At 58.7% G+C, this 18,771-nt stretch overlaps 7 protein-coding genes across 7 annotated transcripts; 2 read left to right on the top strand and 5 right to left on the bottom strand.

The window, feature by feature from the left end:
* Positions 1 to 118: 118 nt before the first annotated feature.
* Positions 119 to 1,833, bottom strand: SPRG_08192 (hypothetical protein). The gene has a single exon (XM_012347437.1). The coding sequence runs from the start codon at positions 1,781 to 1,783 to the stop codon at positions 197 to 199; it is 1,587 nt and encodes a 528-aa protein (XP_012202827.1). The 5' UTR covers positions 1,784 to 1,833; the 3' UTR covers positions 119 to 196.
* A 1,115-nt stretch (positions 1,834 to 2,948) lies between these two features.
* On the top strand, positions 2,949 to 4,605 carry SPRG_08191 (hypothetical protein). The gene is made up of 7 exons (XM_012347436.1): positions 2,949 to 3,225; positions 3,268 to 3,603; positions 3,659 to 3,803; positions 3,856 to 3,917; positions 3,970 to 4,231; positions 4,280 to 4,363; positions 4,412 to 4,605. The coding sequence occupies exons 1-7, from the start codon at positions 2,963 to 2,965 to the stop codon at positions 4,547 to 4,549; spliced, it is 1,290 nt and encodes a 429-aa protein (XP_012202826.1). The 5' UTR covers positions 2,949 to 2,962; the 3' UTR covers positions 4,550 to 4,605.
* Positions 4,606 to 4,713: 108 nt separating this feature from the next.
* SPRG_08190 (hypothetical protein) lies at positions 4,714 to 5,585 on the bottom strand. Its single transcript, XM_012347435.1, has 3 exons — positions 5,265 to 5,585; positions 5,109 to 5,220; positions 4,714 to 5,059 (listed from the first exon to the last, which is right to left on the bottom strand). Exons 1-3 carry the CDS (start codon positions 5,571 to 5,573, stop codon positions 4,827 to 4,829), a joined length of 654 nt encoding a protein of 217 aa, XP_012202825.1. The 5' UTR covers positions 5,574 to 5,585; the 3' UTR covers positions 4,714 to 4,826.
* A 411-nt stretch (positions 5,586 to 5,996) lies between these two features.
* SPRG_08189 (hypothetical protein) lies at positions 5,997 to 11,043 on the bottom strand (the record flags this gene model as incomplete). Its single annotated transcript, XM_012347434.1, has 2 exons — positions 5,997 to 10,667; positions 10,691 to 11,043. The coding sequence occupies 2 exons, from the start codon at positions 11,041 to 11,043 to the stop codon at positions 6,041 to 6,043; spliced, it is 4,980 nt and encodes a 1,659-aa protein (XP_012202824.1). The 3' UTR covers positions 5,997 to 6,040.
* Positions 11,044 to 11,650: 607 nt separating this feature from the next.
* On the bottom strand, positions 11,651 to 12,341 carry SPRG_08188 (hypothetical protein). The gene is made up of 2 exons (XM_012347433.1): positions 12,244 to 12,341; positions 11,651 to 12,196 (listed from the first exon to the last, which is right to left on the bottom strand). Exons 1-2 carry the CDS (start codon positions 12,334 to 12,336, stop codon positions 11,681 to 11,683), a joined length of 609 nt encoding a protein of 202 aa, XP_012202823.1. The 5' UTR covers positions 12,337 to 12,341; the 3' UTR covers positions 11,651 to 11,680.
* A 500-nt stretch (positions 12,342 to 12,841) lies between these two features.
* On the bottom strand, positions 12,842 to 14,686 carry SPRG_08187 (hypothetical protein). Its single transcript, XM_012347432.1, has 3 exons — positions 13,714 to 14,686; positions 13,080 to 13,661; positions 12,842 to 13,029 (listed from the first exon to the last, which is right to left on the bottom strand). The coding sequence occupies exons 1-3, from the start codon at positions 14,677 to 14,679 to the stop codon at positions 12,922 to 12,924; spliced, it is 1,656 nt and encodes a 551-aa protein (XP_012202822.1). The 5' UTR covers positions 14,680 to 14,686; the 3' UTR covers positions 12,842 to 12,921.
* A 1,497-nt stretch (positions 14,687 to 16,183) lies between these two features.
* On the top strand, positions 16,184 to 17,985 carry SPRG_08186 (hypothetical protein; the record flags this gene model as incomplete). The annotated part of the gene is made up of 2 exons (XM_012347431.1): positions 16,184 to 16,623; positions 16,680 to 17,985. 2 exons carry the CDS (start codon positions 16,184 to 16,186, stop codon positions 17,983 to 17,985), a joined length of 1,746 nt encoding a protein of 581 aa, XP_012202821.1.
* Positions 17,986 to 18,771: the final 786 nt, after the last annotated feature.

Here is an 18,771-nt window from a genome sequence, read left to right as displayed (position 1 = left end):
ACTCGGCCATCTCATACATCTCAGAACTGACACCGCCGAACTGCCTTCTTTGATCCCTTGGATCTAGGTTTCTCTCCTGCTGCTCCCACAAGTTGTCTGAACTAGGAAAGACAATATTGGGTGGAGACAGCGGCGGGCACACTCAAGTGCTCGCTGCTAATGTTTCATTTTGGTTGCAGAGTGCACAGAGCTATCTTTACGCCGCCTGGTGGAGCTCGGGTTCCTCATAGTTGAAGAACTGGACTTCGGCAAGGTGCTCCTGCGGCTGGGCAAAGCGCTCGAGGCCCACTTCGTCCCAGACCTTGAGGAGCGAGTCGACCAGATGGTCCATCATCTCGGGCGTGTGCGTGGGCGACGGCGTGATGCGAAGACGCTCCTCGCCGCGCGGCACGGTCGGAAAGTTGATGGGCTGGATGTAAATGTCGTACTTCTCCATCAGGAGCTGGCTCGCTTGCTTGACCTTGACCGCGTCGCCGACCATGAGAGGAATGATGTGACTCACGCTCGGCAAAAGCGGAAAGCCGAGGTCGACGAGGCGCACCTTGAGCTTGGCCGAGTTGGCGTGCATCGCAATGCGCTCCTCCTGCGACTCCTTCAAGTGCGAGATCGACGCAATCGCGCCGGCCGCCAGCATCGGCGGAATCGACGTGGTGAAGATGAAGCCGGGAGCCGTCGACCGGAAGGCGTCGACGAGCGCGGCCGAACCGGCAATGTAGCCACCCATGATGCCGTAGCCCTTGGCGAGCGTCCCCGTGATCATCGTGATGCGGTCCATGCAGTGGTCGCGCTCGGCAACGCCGGCGCCGCGGTTGCCGTAGAGACCGACCGCATGCACTTCGTCGCAGAACGTCATGGCGCCGTACTTGTCGGCGAGGTCGCAGATTTCGTTCATAGGCGCGATCGTGCCTTCCATCGAGTTGACGCTCTCGAAGAGGATGAGCTTGGGCGCGTTCGGGTCGGCGGCCTTGAGCTTCGCCTCGAGATCCTCCAAACTGTTGTGCTTGTAGATGTGCTTCTCGCACTTGGAGTGGATGATGCCTTCGATCATGGACGCGTGGTTGAACTCGTCGGAAAACATGATAAGCCCCGGGAAGATCTTGCCCAGCGTCGCGATCGTCGAGTCGTTGCAGACGTAGCACGAGGTAAAGAGGAGCGCGCCTTCCGTCTTGTGCAAATCGGCGAGTTCCTTCTCCAGCAGCACATGGTTGTGGTTCGTGCCCGAGATGTTGCGGGTGCCGCCGGCGCCACCGCCAGACTTGAAGAGGAACTCTTGCATCGCGCCGACCACCTTGGGGTGCTGGCCCATGCAGAGGTAGTCGTTCGCGCACCACGCAATGACCTCCTTCGTCTTGGTCGGTGACTCGTGGTACGTGGCCTTGGGGAATTCACCGCGCTTGCGCTCGAGGTCGGCGAACTGGCGGTACCGGCCTTCGCTCTTGATGCGCGAAATGGTCTTCTGGAACCCGCGCTCGTACTCGTCGTGGCTGAGGCCGCCGAGGCGCTCGTACTTGCCGGCCGGGCGGCGGTAGGGCTGCACCTTCTTGGGCGCGACCGGCGTCGGCTTGGCGAACGGCTTGGCGAACGAGACTTCCTGGAACTTGGTCGTGATGGCCTCGGCCTCCTGCGCATGGTTCTGCATCGTGGTCGACATGTGGGGGCACATCTTGGCGAGCTTGGCGATGTTGGGCACGAGCGCCTGCTTGGTGACGCTGGAGGCGTGCATGAAGGGGCAGGCCTTCACGAGCTGGCGCGAGGCGACGACGCTGGACCGGGTCAGAGCCATGGTGCGAGTACCGAGGGCCGAGGAAATCGAAGAATGGTTCGAGCTCCGCGGTGTTCGATGCCTTCAACCGTGCGGTATACAAACGTCCAGTTCTTTGGCGTCCTATGCATATTATTATTCGTATTACTATTGTGCTGTATGCTATCGGATACAGGAACCAGCGCGTGAAAAATGAAAAATAATTTATTTTACGATGAACGTCACAGAAATACGCTGCATTGCACATGGCTGCCATGGGTTATATTATTATTGGTTTCTATTTGTACACTTGGTGTTTGTATGTTGTTTTATAGATAACGTCAAAGGATGAGAATTTTTATGTGGCCGGCAGGGTTTGCCAGCCACGAGTTCAAATCCGGCGGCTCGCGAAGCGGCGCGGCGACGAAAATAAATCCGACCCGAGCACATTTTATACTAGAGTACTGTATGTCGTTGCACCGACGCGACGCGGGACTGGCTAGTACCTTCGTGAGCTTGCATTGCATGCACGGACGGGCGGGTTGCCGTTTCGTTCAAGTCGCTTGTGGGCTACTCTCGCTCGCCTGGTGTTAGTACAGTACCACGCACCGCAATCGCTCCGATTATGGGCTGTCGACAGCGCGCTCATAATCGTCGTGATTAGCAGCAGCTCGACGATCGACGGCGAGCAGGCGAGGACGACGTGATGACGAGGCCCGCTGCCAACCAAATCGAGCCGGCGAGCGTGCGTGTGATTGGTGGAAAAGAATAATGTCCCAGCGGTTTGCCGGTGAGAGAAGGCCGGCGGAAGAACGATGCGTTCGCCGAGCTTCCAAGAAGTGGGCCGTCCAGCGCAGCACGCTTGATGCATCTCGAGCGTGATTGGTGTCATCGGCCAAGTCGTCGCATCCTATCTACAGTACATGACGATCCTACTCTTGCATGCGCACTCGAAATAGTGTATGGGGTAAAGTGGGCAGCGCAGCGCCGGAGCAAACGAGTACCGGTCGTACACTGTTGCGAGTCGCAGGGCATGCATCCCTATATTTGTACGCAGGACATGTACCAGGATGGACAGTGTGGCCCAAGCCTTCGCGTCTGGAATCGCTGCAACACTGTACCCGTAGTATCGCCTACGGGCCGTAATACCTGCACCACACTATTTCAGGTGCGATGCCCATCAAATCAGGTGTCTAAAAATAGACGTGGTCATCAAGTGCAATGTCGGCGTCGGGCAACCCCATCGAGAAGGATGGTATCGAGTCCTTCCGCATCGCAGCCCAGCGTGCGCTCAAGGACCAGAAGGTGCAGTATGAGCTCGAGCAGCAAGTGGTTGAGCTTGGTCGGCTCCAAGTCGAAAACAAGCAGCTCCATGGGCGCATCAAGGAGCTCCAGACCGCGCTCGAGGCGGGCATTGAAGACCGCGAGCGCGTCATTCTCTTCAAGATGAAGCGTATTGACGAGCTCCAAGAGAAGCTAGCCATGTAGTCTCATCCACGTTGCCGATTGGTCGAATGTTTTCGTAGACTGGAGACCGAGGTGCAGCAGCAGACAAACGGCGCGATTCGGGCGATGCAAGAAAAGCTCGACGTCATGACGCAAGATCGCGACTTGTACTTTGCCAAGTACAAGGAAGCGGACGAGCTCCTTGACGAAATGCGGTCGTTCAAGGCTGTAAAGGATGGCATGCAGTCGGACATTGACCGACTTGGTCGCGAGCGCAACGACCTCCAGCAACAACTTTTGAGCCAAATGACGGAGCTCGAGAAGAAGAACATTACCGACATCCAGCGCATGCGCAAGCAACAGGAAGATGAAGTCCTTCGTACGCGCAACGACATGCACAAGATGATGACCGAGAGGTAGACATTGCTTTGTGCTATCGACCTACTACTCGATATCACCCCATGTGTGTAGCCTCGATGGCACAACGCGCCGAGCCGTCGAAGAGAACGAGCGACTCACGCTCGAGCTCCGGTACCAATCGTCCAAGATTGAAAAGCTCGTCAAGCAGACCGACGCCCTCTTGCGGGAAAAGCAAGAGCAACGCAACAACACGGATGTACGTCCTTCCTCGCCTCTCTATTTCTATTGACACGTCTGCTCGGGACTAGATTCTCTCGGAAATGACCGAAACTTTGTCCCGCAAGGTCAAATTTTACGAAAAATTGTTTCAGTACGCCCTGCATTGTCCACCTGTATATTAACGTATATCACTTTTGCCGTAGGAAAATGCACTACAAGGAACGCATGGCCGTCGAGCAGCAGCTTGTGGCGGCCCAGCAGGCGTCTGTCGCGGAGAAACAGATCAAGTACGACCTTGTGCACGGCCGCACGTCGCCGTCCAAGCAAACCGCAACACCCGAAGCAGAACCCATGCTATTGGACCCCGGTACGCCGTGGAAAGAGGCGCTCGAGACACATCTGGAAGCGCGAAGCAAGACCCAGCGCAGTATCGGGATCGTCTTGCAGTACAATCGATTTATGGCCGTAGACGCAATCGAGATCGTGTGGATGTCGAATCAATGCCGTTGTTAGGGCGGCGACCACCCCTTGACCCCACACAAGCCGAGCCCGGGACGCAAGACGAAGAAATCTGTTATGGCACGCCGCTTCATGACGGTAAGACGACATATCATTGTATGGTTGATGCATGGATGCGGTGTGTAGGCCCAAGCGATCGAAACCGTGCGGCTGCCCAACCTCACGGAAACTGAGGCGCCACTCAAGTTTGTGTCCAAGTGCGAGTACCTTGACTCAACGTCCCCACGGCGGCCCCGGGAGAGCCCCAAGACGGCTCGTCTATAGTCGCCGACGCATAACCCTAAACCCTTTAAATGATACTACAGTATTCCGCACTGCACTGCTGGCCTCCATGCGTCCAGGCGAACCAGTGGGGACGACCACCCGCTGCACCAAAGGTATAATAGCTCTTTACACATTTGAGCCGAGTATATGCAGAGTTACAAAGGCAGCTACTTGCGTGGACCAGCACCGTTGCCAAATGAGTTCTTGAGCTCGCGGAGACGGCCCATGACATCCACGGGGTCCGACACCTGTGTGTATGCCTGCACAGCGGGCACCGTCACGCGCAAGAATGGGTTGGTTTCGAGCTCGGACGCAATTGTCGACGGCACCGTGATAGTCTGCGCCGATGCCCAGCTTGCTTGGCAGCAATGGCCTTGTTCGCAGGCTCGACGGCGGCCGCAAACGCGAGGTTGTTGGTCGTGTACTCGTGTCCGCAGTAGACCTTGGTATCGAGCGGCAGCTGCGCGACCACCGTGTTGAGCGCATGGTGCATCTGCGCCGGCGTGCCGCCTACGCCACGCGATCCCATCGACTCGTTCCAGCAATGGGCGTCGCGTACCGTTGAAGCGGCCGCAGCCCGCGATGAAGAGCGTGTCGCCTGTAAAGAGGTTGCTTTCGCACAAGTAGAGCACGTGGCCGGGCGTGTGGCACGGTGTGTAGAGCACGCGGACCTACATCGCACTGGAACTAGCAGTTGGATCCATGAAGAAAGTACCTCGAGCGCGCCAATGCGCACTACGTCGTTGTGGTCGACTTCGTGCGTGACGGCGCTCGCACGGTCGTTCTTGCCGCCGACGATCGTCAAATGCGGCAGCAATTGCAGCATCTCTTCGTTGCCACCGTCGTGGTCGAAGTGCGAGTGCGTCGTGAGCACGTGTGTGAGATGGACGTTGAGGGCCTTGGCCGCGTCCAGCACCTTATGCGGCTCGACAGGGTCGACGGCGGCCGCCGTTTTCGTCGCTTCGTCCACGAGCAAGTACGCATAGTTGTCCGAGAGCACGGGAATCACCACCACCTGCGCCATCTTCGTTGCGAATTCCAAAATCTGACAATGGCAATCTTGGGCTTCGGCGGAAAACCTCTTTAGTTTAATGTTGATGCAGACGGAAAAACTCTACAACATAATATCCTAAAACCTGCTTGAACCAGTGTCTTCATTAAACACTGTTTCAGACAGGATCCGAGTTGAACCAGTGTCTCCAATAGACACTGTTTCGAACGATGCAGGTGGCAGTGGAGCCGCTTTTGCCAAGGCCATCTCGATCCAATGTGCACCGACATCCTCCACAGAGTCCCGCACAAAAGCAGAATACCTTGTTTAGCTCCGTCGTAGTCGGTACAAGCTGCCACCCAACGCGTCCTTTTACCATGACCAAGCCAAAACTAAGGAAGAAACATGTTGCCAAAACCAAGACTATCGCCCTGCACAGAATGACGACACTATGCATGCGTCAGTCTTGGCCAGCTTATTATAGTTAAATGGTGTTGCAACTACGGCGCGGGCGTCGGCATGAGCCCCGGTGCTTTGTGGGCGTCCAGCGCCATGTACATGGCGTAGTCGCTGATGTGCTCGAGGTAAAGAAGCCCGTCGGTGGTCTCGCCCGCGTACTGGCCCTGTTCGAAGGCGAGCTTGCTGAAGCGGTCGTAGTCGAGCCACGTATGGAGATGCGCGTGTTTGAACGGCGACTCGGACGACGTCGTTGGGAAGTCGAGCATATCCGGCCGCTTCTCGAACCCAATGTCGGATGCGCAGTCGTTGATTGCGAGCTCGCCGCCGTACATGCTCAAGACGCCATAGTGCCAGCGCGGCCAGCCTTGGTCGCCATACTCGGGGCTCTTCTCGAGGTCTGTGAACGAGTGCTCGTGCATGTAGTACATGGCTTCCATTGCGCGTTTGCCACAGTGCCGCACCGTCTTGGCCGGGCCGTACCACGTCGAGCCAATGTTGCCAACAGTCGGCTTCGCCCACTTGAGCTCGGCTGCGATCTCTTCGAGGCGCGCCGACGTCGTTGAGCCAAGGTACGAGCCTTGGCCGACAATGAGCTTGGACGGTTGCCACGTCGCAAACGCCGGCGTCAAGAACGTGTCGATGTCAGTTCGAAGGAGGTAGTCGTACGGGTCGAGCGCGGGCGACTCGACGGCAACGACGTTGACCGAGTCGGCGAAACTGTACTTGAACGCGTCGCTTTTGACGCTTGTGTACGAGGCCATGATGATGCACGCGTTCGGCTCGGCCGGCGAGCTGCGCACTCTTGACGTGCAGTTGAGCTCGTCGTACACCGGTAGGTGCTTGTCCGTGAAGACGAGAATGTCGGTGCGCCACTTGGCCGGCTCAAACTCGGCCATGGCCTGCCAGCTGCGAAGAAACCAGCGCAGTTGGCGGACGAACCGGCCTTGGATCTCGGACGGCATGTAGACGACGGCGGCGCGCGTCATGGTCGATGTGATGGACGCCGGGTCGATGGTCGATGCCGCCACCGAGAGCGCTTGCGCCTCCAGCGCAATGAACAAGGCGTACGCACTCGTGTTGGTATCGATCGAGAGCGAGGAGGCGTCGACGCTCTTATAGTCGCCGGCGAAAAACGCGTTCTTATTGAAGAGCTCCGTGTTGTGCCACGTGTGCAGATGTGCATGGCCCGACGGCGCATCGCTTTCGGACGAGGCGACTTCGAGCATTTCGGGGCGCCCTTCGATCCCGGCATCCATCGTGCAGTGGTTGATCGCAATGTCGGCCGCGTAGTTGGCCAAGACACCAATGTGCCAGCGCGGCCAGCCCCGAGAGCCATACGCTGGACTCTTCTCTTCGTCTGTAAACTCGTGTTCGTACATGTACGCAGCGACGTCGACGACCGTGGCCGCGCAGCTGCGAAGGAGCGACGCCGGACCGTACCACGTCAAGCCCACTTCGAGGAGGTCGCTCCGCGAGAGATTGCGCTTGGCCGCGATGGTTTCGAGGCGCTCGGTCGTGTCGGCGCTCGCGAGGGCGTAGTAGGCGCTGGACATGACCATGGTGGCCGGCTTCCACGCCGCAAAGCCTGGCGCCAAAATGCCATCACTGGTCGACTTGAAGAGCCATTCGTAGAGAGGGTTGGTCGTTGCCGCGAGCGCTTGGAAGCTGTCGACGTCGACGGGAAAGGCCTTGGAGCGGAGGTCCTTGTGGCCGTCGACAACGATGCACGCATCGACGCTGTCGCTCGAGTTGCGATGCCAGTCGGCCGAGCAGTTGAGGCTCGAGAGGAAGTCTGGCGCCGACGCCGTGTACACAATCAAATCGGTGCGCCACTGCGATGGCTGCCGGCCGACAATGTACTGCCAACTGCGGTGGAACGTTTGAAACTCGGTCGCGAGGCTCAGCGTCAAGGGCGGCAAGTGCACGACGACGGCGCGGACAAAGCTCTTGTCGATATCGCGCGGCGGGTCGGTGGCCTTGCCAGCGCTTCCGCCCGGCAGCAGCCCAGGGGCCTTGTGCGCGTCCAGGGCCATGTACATGGCGTAGTCGGCGATCACGTCGTTGAAGCGCAACTTGGTCATGTCTTCGCTCGCGTACTTGCCTTCGGCAAACGAGAATTTGCTAAAGCGTTCGCTGTTTTGCCACGTGTGCAGATGCGCGTGCTGGTGCGGCGACTCGGACGACGTGGTCGGAAAGTCCAGCATGTCGTCGCGCTTGATGACGCCCACGTCATTCGCACAGTGGTTGATGGCGATGTGGCCGGCATACAAGGTGAGCACGCCCCAGTGCCAGTTGGGCCACCCCTTGATGCCGTACGCGTCGCTCTTCTCTTCGGCGGTGAATTCGGATTCGTGCAAGTACAGCATCGTTTTCACCGTGAGCTTGGCGCAGCGCCGGACGACATGGGCTGGCCCATACCACGTCGACCCGACATTGTGGATCGTTGACGCCGAGTAGTTGAGCTTTTGGATGATGCTTTCAAGCCGCGCCGACGTCGTCGTGCCGTCGAACGTATACGCGCCTTGGCCGACAATGAGCTCCTTCGGCTTCCACGTGGCAAACGCTGGCGTCACAAACGTGTCGAGGTCCGTGCGCAACATGTAGTCGTAGGCGTCCATGACCGCGTTGTCCATGGCCACGACGTTGAGCGAGTCGCCGTAGCCATAGTTGAAGGCCTTGGTGCGCAGCGGTGTGTAGTTGGTGATAACGATGCACTTGTTGGGTTCATGCCGATTCATGCGCGGCGCGGTCGAGCAGTTGAGGCTGCGCAAGACGGCCGTCATCGCTTTCGTGTAGATGACAATGTCGGTGCGCCACCCCGCAGGCTCGTGCTCGGCCATGGCCTGCCAGCTCCGGCGGAACCAGCGCAGCTCCCGCACAAACTTGGGCGTCTTTGGCGGCAGGTACGTGACCGCCGCGCGTACAAACGTGCCATCGTCGACGCGCGTCAAGGACGGCGTTGGCGATGGCAGCGCGTCCTTGTGCGCGTCCAGCGCCATGAAGAGAGCGTAGGCGCTCGTGTTGGTAGCGATGTTGTCGGGCGATACCGATGCCGAGGCGTAATCGCCGGCCGCAAACGCCTTCTTGTTGAAGACCCCGTCGTGTTCGTGCGTGCGCAAGACCGCGTGCGTGGACGGTGCATCGTGCGACGTCGCCGGCGCTTCCAAAAGGTCGGGTCGCTGGACGACGTTCGGTGCGCAGTCGTGGATCGCAATGTCACTCGCGTACAACTCGAGCACGCCAAAGTGCCAGCGCGGCCAGCCACGACTCCCGTACGCGTCGCTCTTTTCCTCGTCCGTAAACTCGTGGGTCACCAGGTGCTTGGCCACGCGCATCGCGAGCGCTGCGCAAGTGCGCACCACGACGGCGGGCCCGTACCACGTCGCGCCAAAGTTGTTGTTGCGCTTGCTGCCGGTGGCGAGGCCGAGGTTTGTCGCGATCCGCTCCAACCGACTGCTCGTGTCGACGCTGTCCAGCGCGTAGATGGTTGACGCCGTCACGAGCGAGTCGGGCGTCCACGCGTGGAGCCCGGGCGCCAAAATCGCATCCGGCGTCACCTTGAGAATGTAGTCGTACACCGACGGCACCAACGAGAGCACGTGGATATGATCCATATCGACGTTGAACGTGGACGACCGCTGCGGCACGACGTTGCCGTAGCGCACGCAGGCGCTCGAGCGGGCCGGATCCGATCGCGTATGGGCGGTCGTGCAGCCAAGGCCGTGGAGAAAGCCGTCGTCGTCGTTGTCGGTCGTGTACACAAGTAAGTCGGTGCGCATCGCGTCGGCCTCGTGCGTCTGGATGTGCAGCCAGCTGCGGTGCAGCGTCCGAAACTCCATGCGGAGCGTCGCCGACGTCGGCGCCGGGAGGAAGACGACGACGGCGCGGACACGGATGGCGTCGGTCGTCGTCGTCGTGGCATTGGCCGCACCGGCTCGGAGCGCCATGCGCAGCGCGTAGTCTCCGATGCGGCTGAGCGAGAGCTGGTCTGCATGGCTCGCATCGTACTCGCCGCGGCCAAAGGCAAACTTGGAAAAGGTCGGCGCCTCGCGATCGTCGCGCCACGGCGTGCGCAGATGCGCGTGCTTGAACGGCGAGCCTTGCGACGTCGTGGGGACGTCGAGCATGTCCTGACGCACCAACGCGTAGCTGCTGCCGCCCTTCATGTCGTCGGCCGCCGTGCATTCGTTGATCGCGAGGTGGCTCGCGTACAAGTTGATGGCGCCGTGGTGCCACTCGGGCCAGCCTTGCTCGCCGTACGCAGCGCTTTTCTCCACGTCGCTGAACTCGCGTTCGTGCAGGTACACCATAGTCTGCACCGCGAGACGCGCGCACGCTTGCACTTTTGCACGGGGTCCGTACCAGCTCGAGCCGACGTTGGTGACATGCACGGGGGCATACCCGAGGTCCGTCGCGATGCGTGCGAGCCGCGCGCTCGTGTTGTAGCCTTCGAACGCATACTCGCCAAAGCCCACAGTCAGTCCGTGTGGCTTCCACGACGCGAACGCCGGCGTGAGAAACGTATCGAGGTCGGTGCGCAGAAGGTAGTCGTAGACATGCACCCACGGATGCGCCTCGCCGGCGACGCCGACGGACGCGCCGAGCGCATACCCGGGCACGGGCGCCGCATGGAAGCCGCTCGTGATGACGACGCACTTGTTGGGCTCGCTGCTTGATGCGCGGGCGTCGACGCGCAGCCGAGTGCGCCGAGCTCGGGCAGCAGCGAGTCGGTGAAGACGACCATGTCGGTGCGCCACAGCGATGGCTCGTGCTTCTGCATCTCGCGCCAGCTCTCATGGAACCAGCGCAGCTGCGGCAGGAACGCCTTCTCGGACGGCAAGTAGAGCACAGCCGCGCGCACGAACGGCTCGTGCGTCGCCTTGACGCTCTCGAGCATCTCTTCGCGCAGCGTCTGGGGGTCATTGGGCGTCGACGCGAACCAGTACTGCAGCACGAAGAACTGTACGACGAAGACAAGGATGACAAGGCTGAGCTGCAGTCCGAGCTGCCGCGGTGGCGCGACGGCCGCTGGAGCCTCGGTCATCGTGCAGGAATGGCGACTGCAGATCGAAGGGCCGACCTACCCTAATTTGAGGCAAATGTCCTATCTGAAACCTCCGGCTATTTTTGCTAACTTGGTATTTGTATATGTGGTCGGCAGTCCGGCAATGTGGCCAAAGATGTCAGGATCGCCAGAGATCGCCAGCTGGCACCATGCTGCACGCAACAGTCGATGGCACGACGCCTCGTTGCGGATGCACTCCGACCGCTTGCAAGGACCTTGCGTGCAGCTGCAGTGACTGCCTCAAGGCCACAAGTATACGCACATATGTGCCCGATGGTCCTGCTTATTGCACCAGCAATAAGGTCAGGCGCCGACAGGTGGTGACGTGGCACGGCACCTTGGCGGCACGTACCACCGTGCGTACACCGACTGCGACGATCGGTATCATGACTTACCAGCTAGCATGGGGTTGCAACACACTGGCGCCTGGGTAGATCCAGTGCGTCGTCAATTGCTCGCGCTCGTCGTCAACGTGGTTCGTGGGTGGTGGTATCGATGGCCACACGCATCGTTGCGGACAAGTCGGTGAGGTCCAACCATAGCTAGTACCAGTAGTCGGTCGCGGTACGAACAGACACGAGATGGACGCGATCGCATCTTCTTCTTGTACTCCAACTTAGGACGTTGGCCGCGCGATCTCAAAGAGGTTGGATGTGGCGACGTAGTCGTTGCGGCTCATGCGGCCGAGCGACGCGAAGACGTTGCTGTCGATTTGGCCGCTGTCTGTGAGCGCCGCCTCGGCAATCTCAAAGTGCACTACGTTGAGGAGCACGACTTTGCCGTTGCCGATCGCGAGGACGTCCCGCAGCGAGCACTCCATTCGGATCGGCGACGCCGCCACACCCGGCACATCCACGCGCTGGCTGCGAATCGTTGGGATCTGGAGCGCGTCGATCTCGCTTTCGCCGTGCGCGTAGTTTTTGGACGTCGCGTTCATGAGGTCGCCGAGCTCGGTCGTCACAAAGTTGATGACGCACTCGTTCGTCGCGCGGAGGTTCGTCAGCGTGTCTTTGTCGGTGCCCGGCGTCGGGAAGATCTGCGTGTACGACACAATTGGCGGGTCCGAGCTCACGACCGTGAAGAACGAGAAAGGAGCGAGGTTCGTGACGCCGTCCTTGCTCACGGTGCTAATCTACGAAAACTATCAACTCGATACTCGTTGAGAGATGGAGCGCATACCCACGCAATGGGGCGCGGCACGACGGCGCCCGTGAGGAGCTGGTACGCCTGGCGCGCCGGAGTCGACGCCACGTCAAAGCCTCTGGTTTGCATTGAGCAAATGAATTGTGGCGACGGAAAGCCCAACGGCCGCTGAAACTGCGACAGGCGGACCGTTCCGTGAGGAATTCTCAATGATGTCGTCATGCTCGAGTGGTCTCGACGAGACGATGCCGCAGGCTACTGCGCCTGAAGCAACGTACCAGGGCATTGCTTTGAGTGTGAATCGATGTACGAGTGGTTCATAGGCGACTGGGCCACAAACGATTTCTCTCTGCACCCAGCCTGCTCTGCACCGGCGCATTATTTCCAGATCCCAGATCCGACCGAGAAGGTTTAGCGGCTGGTTTTTGCCGAAATCGGTAGCCCTTCGGCGCGGCAGTGGACGCTTGGTCGTCACTAACAACGCCTTTCATGCCAACGTGACCAGCTAGAGGCCTTTGAGGAACGCCGCTGTATGAGGACGCATGTACGCTGCGAATCATCAGTATCAGCACCGGTCGGATACGTCTCTCCTTGAGCATCTTGTTCAGAGACTGAAGGATGCACCGGTAATACATGGACGAATACGTTATTGCTTTGAATCTACTACGAGCATTATGGCGCCATGCTAGAATGCGAAACCTCATCGAGTTGGTCCTATGCGCTGTGCGACCGCAGTCGAGCGTAGGCGACGTACGACGCGAGGCCGAGCGCGGTCGAGAGCGCGGCGTTGTCGATGGCCCACGACATCGTATCCGAGACCATCTACGCAAATGCGATTTCATCGCTCTGAGGAGAGACAAGTCGATGCATACCTGCACGAGCGTCGCGCCGCCGGTCGCGTAGGGCTGGGCCACAGCGCCGTACGACAAGGTGTGGTTGCTCGCGAGATGGACGTAGCCATAGTTTTTGCCATAGTAGACGTGCTTGCTCAGCATGGCAAACTCGGTGCGCGTGCGCGGAGCGATCGCCGCGTAGAGCCAATGGAACGGCTGCAGCAGTTGCGTGATGGCCAAGTGGAACGAGATGATCTTGAGCTCGTGCATCGTCGTCGAGGCTTCCGTCATGCCGCTCGTAATGAGCTGCGGGAGACAACTCCAGTTGCCCGAGCCGACGTGGCCGCACACGGTCGTGTCGGCCGTCATGTGCAAGTCGCCGCCCACGAGCAGCGAAGCGTGCGCCAAGTGCGGCCAGAGCTGCCGAAAGAAGGGCCGGTAGACATCCAGACCCGGGTACATCTCGCCGTCGACCGCATCGGCAAAGGCCGCCGAGTACTTGGTGTGAAAGAAGAGAGGGAGCGGCGTGAAGAGCACCAAGTGCTCGCCATTCAACTTGGCATCCAGCGTCTCTTGGACAAACCGGAGCTGGTCGTCGCTCATCAGTGTCGGCGCCGCAGCCTACCGAGCACATGGTCCATGACGATGTCTGCACAGACCTTATCGCACGTACCGAGGTTTGGAGCCCGCGGTCGAGGCGCGTATCGACCAGCAGGAGCGAGAGGTTGCCGACCCGGCGCAGTGCGTGGCCAGGCATGTACAAGGACGACCAGTTGTGCGTATGGGCAAAGTCCATCGAGGACCAATCGACGTCGTGCAGCAGCTGGAACTGGTACTCGTAAAAGGCTTGGAGACCGGCGCGGACGAGCACTTCGTGCTGCGGCGACTCGAGGTTGGCGTAGCTCCAGTTGTTGATGATGTCGTGGTCGTCAATCAACATCCAGTGCGCGCCCCGCCGGAGCACATACTGCAGCATCGGCCGGCCAAAGCAGCGCCGGTACAAGGTGCGGAAGGCCGAGAGCGTCTCTTCAAAGCTCAGCGCCGAGGCGGCGTGGATCTGCGCGACCGCGAGCTTCACGAGCTGGTCGGCGTAGATCTGGTCGCCCGTGTGCACCATGCCAAAGTACGAGTCGTCGTCGGCGATGTCGGCGGCGAGCGTCGACCAGTGCGTGTCATCGGCGTCCTCGCTAAAGCGGTCGCACGACACCGAGAGCACGCGGACATCTGTGGCATCGGACGCCGTCGGCGCTGTGCGGAAGAACGCCTCGGCCACGCCATGGCCGTCCAAGACGAAGCGAACACGGTGCTGGCGCTGCGGCACTAAGGCGGTGAAGGTCATGACGTACGGCATTGGCTGGGTGTGCGCATGCGACTGCGCGTAGACGTGCTCAAAGCTGCCGTCCGCCGTCGCGGCTTCGAGGATGACGTCAATGGTCGCGCCATACACCAATGGCTCGTAGAGGACGCGCGCCATGGACGTCGACACGTCTCCGACGATGACCAGAAAGTCCATGCGGTTGGCCGCGACCTCGGCAGGCGAAGCGTCTGCCTCGAACGGGATTGACGTCTGCAGGCGCAGGTCGGCGACGGCCAGCGACACCAGCAGCAGCAAGAAGGTCCAGACTCGTTGGACGCCCATTTCGCAAATATCGCAGTGCGGAAACGCCACGACAATCCAGGACACTCAAAATTGCATATTGAGTTTACTTTAAGAATGGAGATCCGGGCAAAATGGTGGAAGCAAGCGCCTGGAGAGGCGTGTGCGACGTATTGTGTGCTGTAAAGTAAAGTAGACATCGACCAGTGGAGAATCGAGGAATCCATTTTCTTGCGGTGAAGCTACCGCAGAGCTTTATGGTGCGATGATCTTGTTGCATGCCAAGGGAGCGGCGACGACTCGTGATTTGAGTTGAGTTTTATCCATTTCGCGTTTATTCAACATGGCGTTTTATTGGCGTTTTATAGGTTTTAATGCGGGACAGGCGCAGACAGGCGCATTCGGCGTGTGTGATTGGCTGTTGAGGGCGGAAGCGTGTTCTGGGAACAATCGCTTGAGATGACCATGGTGGCACTCTCGACTGGTTGGGTTGATTTCGCCTCTTGATGGCTTGAATCGCTCATACTTTATATCGAGTCCAAGCCCGCCCAATCGAGTGAAGGGGTGAACCCTGGCCCAAGCATGTCTCTGTCTTCTGCGCTAATGACTGATGATACATAAATGGGTTTGTGCACGTACTGCGATGATACTACCGACAGAAGTATACGATTTCCTTGTATCTTATCACGATGGTTGTAGCAGGCTTCGTCGTGTGTATGACATGGTGGACGCGCCATTTTCATTGAAGTCCTTCACACGCTTGTGTCTTACCTAAAAGCTCTCCGCACCAGTTGAGCGACTCATTGACGTGATCATTCGCGTTGATGTTTCTTGCAGTGGAGCTACATTATTGTACCCCATCAAAACAAGTGGTATTTTCACACTTCGCTTGTAGAGCTGCTAGTAGTACCAGCAAGAATGGAGCTCAAAGTGTGCACCGGGTATCAACTTGGTTCAAGAGCAAGTGAGGACCGAGCATGGGCATTCGGTGCTATTGCCAAAGCCGCTCACCTGATAGGGGCGGCTGCACCGATGCCATTGGCAAGACAGACTGCGAAGCACCGTCACTTCGCTCGAGTACTCGAGTTCCCCCATTGTGTAGCCACTTTTGTGTAGCCGTGCTTCGAACAGAGGTGATTCAGAGCCTGATCCAGTTTGTCACAGCGAGCTATCAGTGGACGATGCGTCGCTTTGCAATCGTGCGTCTTGCGGCGGCTGATAGATGAGGTCCGCGATGTTTAGCAGAGTAGATGATGAATCCTTGGCCGAAGGACACGCACACCACTGATTCCACTGATTTGAGTATATAAAGCTCGCTCGCAATGAGCCATGGTGTGATCACCACCGAGTGCCGTCGCCGCCAACGCTGGTTTGGATCGTCGCGAAACATCCGGTGCCGAATTCCCTTATATCAATATAATCCAGATGCAACCACCAATCCGATGGTGTATTTCTTGTAAAAATTAGCTTGGCTACGCGAATTCAAGCTCAAGTGCACCGACCACTTTCGTGGCAGTTTACAATCGACCTCGCACCCTCGAGAACGATGCGAGGCGGGTGCGCATACTGGACGATCATCGTGCCGCCCAAGTCGCCGGCCGAGGAGGCAGCCGAGGTCTACCTCTTGGTTCTACCGCGCGGTACCGACGTCTACTGGACCTCGCGTCCCATCCGGTTTCGCCGATGGCACCTCTTCTTCGCCGTCTTTTGCGTCCAAGTAGTCAGTGGCTCCATGTATGCGGTCACAACAGGCTTGGCTCCGGCACTGGACTTGCACTTTTACGGCAGCGCGACAGCCAACAAGGTCGTACACGCCCTCTACGTCGCTTGCACGGCGATGGGCCTCGCCGCTGCCCTGTCCGGCCCCGCGCTCGAGCGCCGCGGACCTCGCTGGGGCATTACCTTGGGCGCCTGCGGTGTCGGTCTCGGCTGCGCACTGCTTCAGATCGCAATTCTCGCCACGAGCCGCGCGATCCTCTATGCGGGGTAGTACAACGCAGACTCCACTGACCATGTTCTCATGTGTAAATACGACTCTTTAGGGCGCTCTTCGCCGGGGCTGGCTTTGGGATTGTCATGCTGTGCTCGACCGCGACGGCGCAAAAGTGGTGTCCCGACATTCGCGGCGTCGTCACGGGCCTCAACTGCTTTGCGTGGGGCATTGGCGGCGCTGTCTTTGATATCTTCTTTCGTCGCGTCGTCGCATCGTCCGCCGACGGGCTCTCGTTTGTCATTTGGTTCTACTTGGCCATCGTGCTACCGATCTTGGTGTTGGCTGCCTTGGTGCTCCGGACCCCGCCACCCTCGTTCCAGGTCCACGGCAAGACGATGCACTCGATTCCTGCCGCGTCGGCGCCCAGTCCGACCAAGATCCAAGACGAGTTTCTCAACGTCGGCATGACGCTCGTCAACTATGACATTGTGCGGCGGTCAAGCAACACAACATCCGGGAACGACCAGCTCCTCGAGGGCACGGACCGGCGGTACTATGAACAAGTGAAAGCGCTCTCGCTGCTCCAGTGCATCTTCTCGACCGACTTTGTGCTCTTGTACGTCGCCTTTGGCGCGACAGCGACCGCGGGCCTCATCACGATTGAGCTGCGTATCCCCGGCGACGAAGTCGGCAACCTCAAGTCGTGGTACCCCGCTCTCTCGGACCACGAGGCGAGAACATTCCTTATCACGGGCCTTCTCATCAACTGGGTTGGCCGCCTTCTGTACCCAATGGTCTCGGACGTCCTCATTCGCGTTCTGTATGCCAACCCCGCCGCCGCGCGCAAGGTGTGTTTCTGGCTTCTCGTGCTCGCCCAAGCGATCGCGCTCGGCGTTGGCTTGAACAGTCCGCAGCTCGAGTCGGACTTTTACGTTTTCTCGCACACCAACTATGTGCTTCGGTTTGCGACGGGCGGCGGCGCGTCGACGATCATCTGCCTCCTCACCGACATGTACGGTGTCTACAACGTCGGGACGATGTACGGCTTGATCATTACGAGCTGGTCCATCGGCATGGTCATCGTCGGTATGTCGTTTGCGGGCGAGAAGCACGTGTTCTTGCGCCAGCTCGACGCGCTCTGGGTCTTGGCGATCGCTGGTAGCGTCTTTATGATTTTTGTGCGCACCAACTCGAAGGACCGGTTCTACCGCGGCTACCAGCTCACGATCTGGAACAAGGTCTGGATCCAGTGGCCGATTCTAGTGACGTCGATCCACATACTTCAGCGCGACGACGACGACGACTACCACGACATGGTCTTGCTGTCGCCAGACGCGGGGTCGTCCTTTATGTGGAGCTCCGAATCTGAAATGGACGCGCCGCATCGGTCTACGGCAAGAGTGCAGACTGTCTAAATAAACGAATGAAGTATCTTATAGCAACAAAGAATCTAGAAAGAGGTTGCCCTTTTCATGACATGACGTGGCTGCATGCAAACGCGCCGGTGCAACGTGTGAATTTCCAAATCGGCCACATTTTTACTATACCAATAGCTACCGGTTTTCACATTTTGTAAAGATTTGATCGAAATGGACAGAACCACCGTTCGCCGCAGCGCAATGTGCCACGTGACTTCAACCGGATATATCATTTCTTATTGTCCTCAAGCTGTGTTATTTGTTCCCTTGGCTCGTGTGGTCGAGCATGGGGGTTTTTGACAAATTGCGCCCAATTTGGGGGTCCGTTAACATTTTGTGCCCACTTTTGCAGAATGTGCCCAATCCAAAAATGTTGCTGACAAGAAGTGCCCAAACGGTCAAAGGCGCACCTATCTTGAGCACTTTCCAACTAAGCCAACCAAAATGACAAACATGCACCCTCATCACTTTGCAATTGCAGATGAGCGGAAGCAACAACAATCTGGAGTGGATCGCACATGTTTTAGCACAGCAGTATTTATGCCATGGGCAGTGATACCAATGCGGCATTGGTATCACTGCCCATGGCATAAATACCGTCCTAGGCATTGGCAATGCCTAGGACGGTGGCATCGTCTTCACCGTCGGGTCGGACGCGCCCGCCGATGTCGCGCCTTCCGGTGTTGTGCCTGTGAGTTTCGACGAGCTGCTGCGAGTGTTCGCCGGCAACGATGCGCTGCATCATGAGGAGGCGGCCACGTCTGCTACCGAATCTACCGTGCC

This window comes from Saprolegnia parasitica (assembly GCF_000151545.1).
Source record: "Saprolegnia parasitica CBS 223.65 unplaced genomic scaffold supercont2.36, whole genome shotgun sequence".
Lineage (NCBI taxonomy): Eukaryota > Oomycota > Saprolegniomycetes > Saprolegniales > Saprolegniaceae > Saprolegnia > Saprolegnia parasitica.
Note: the sequence above shows the minus strand (reverse complement) of the source record. Positions and strands in the feature narration are given on the sequence as shown.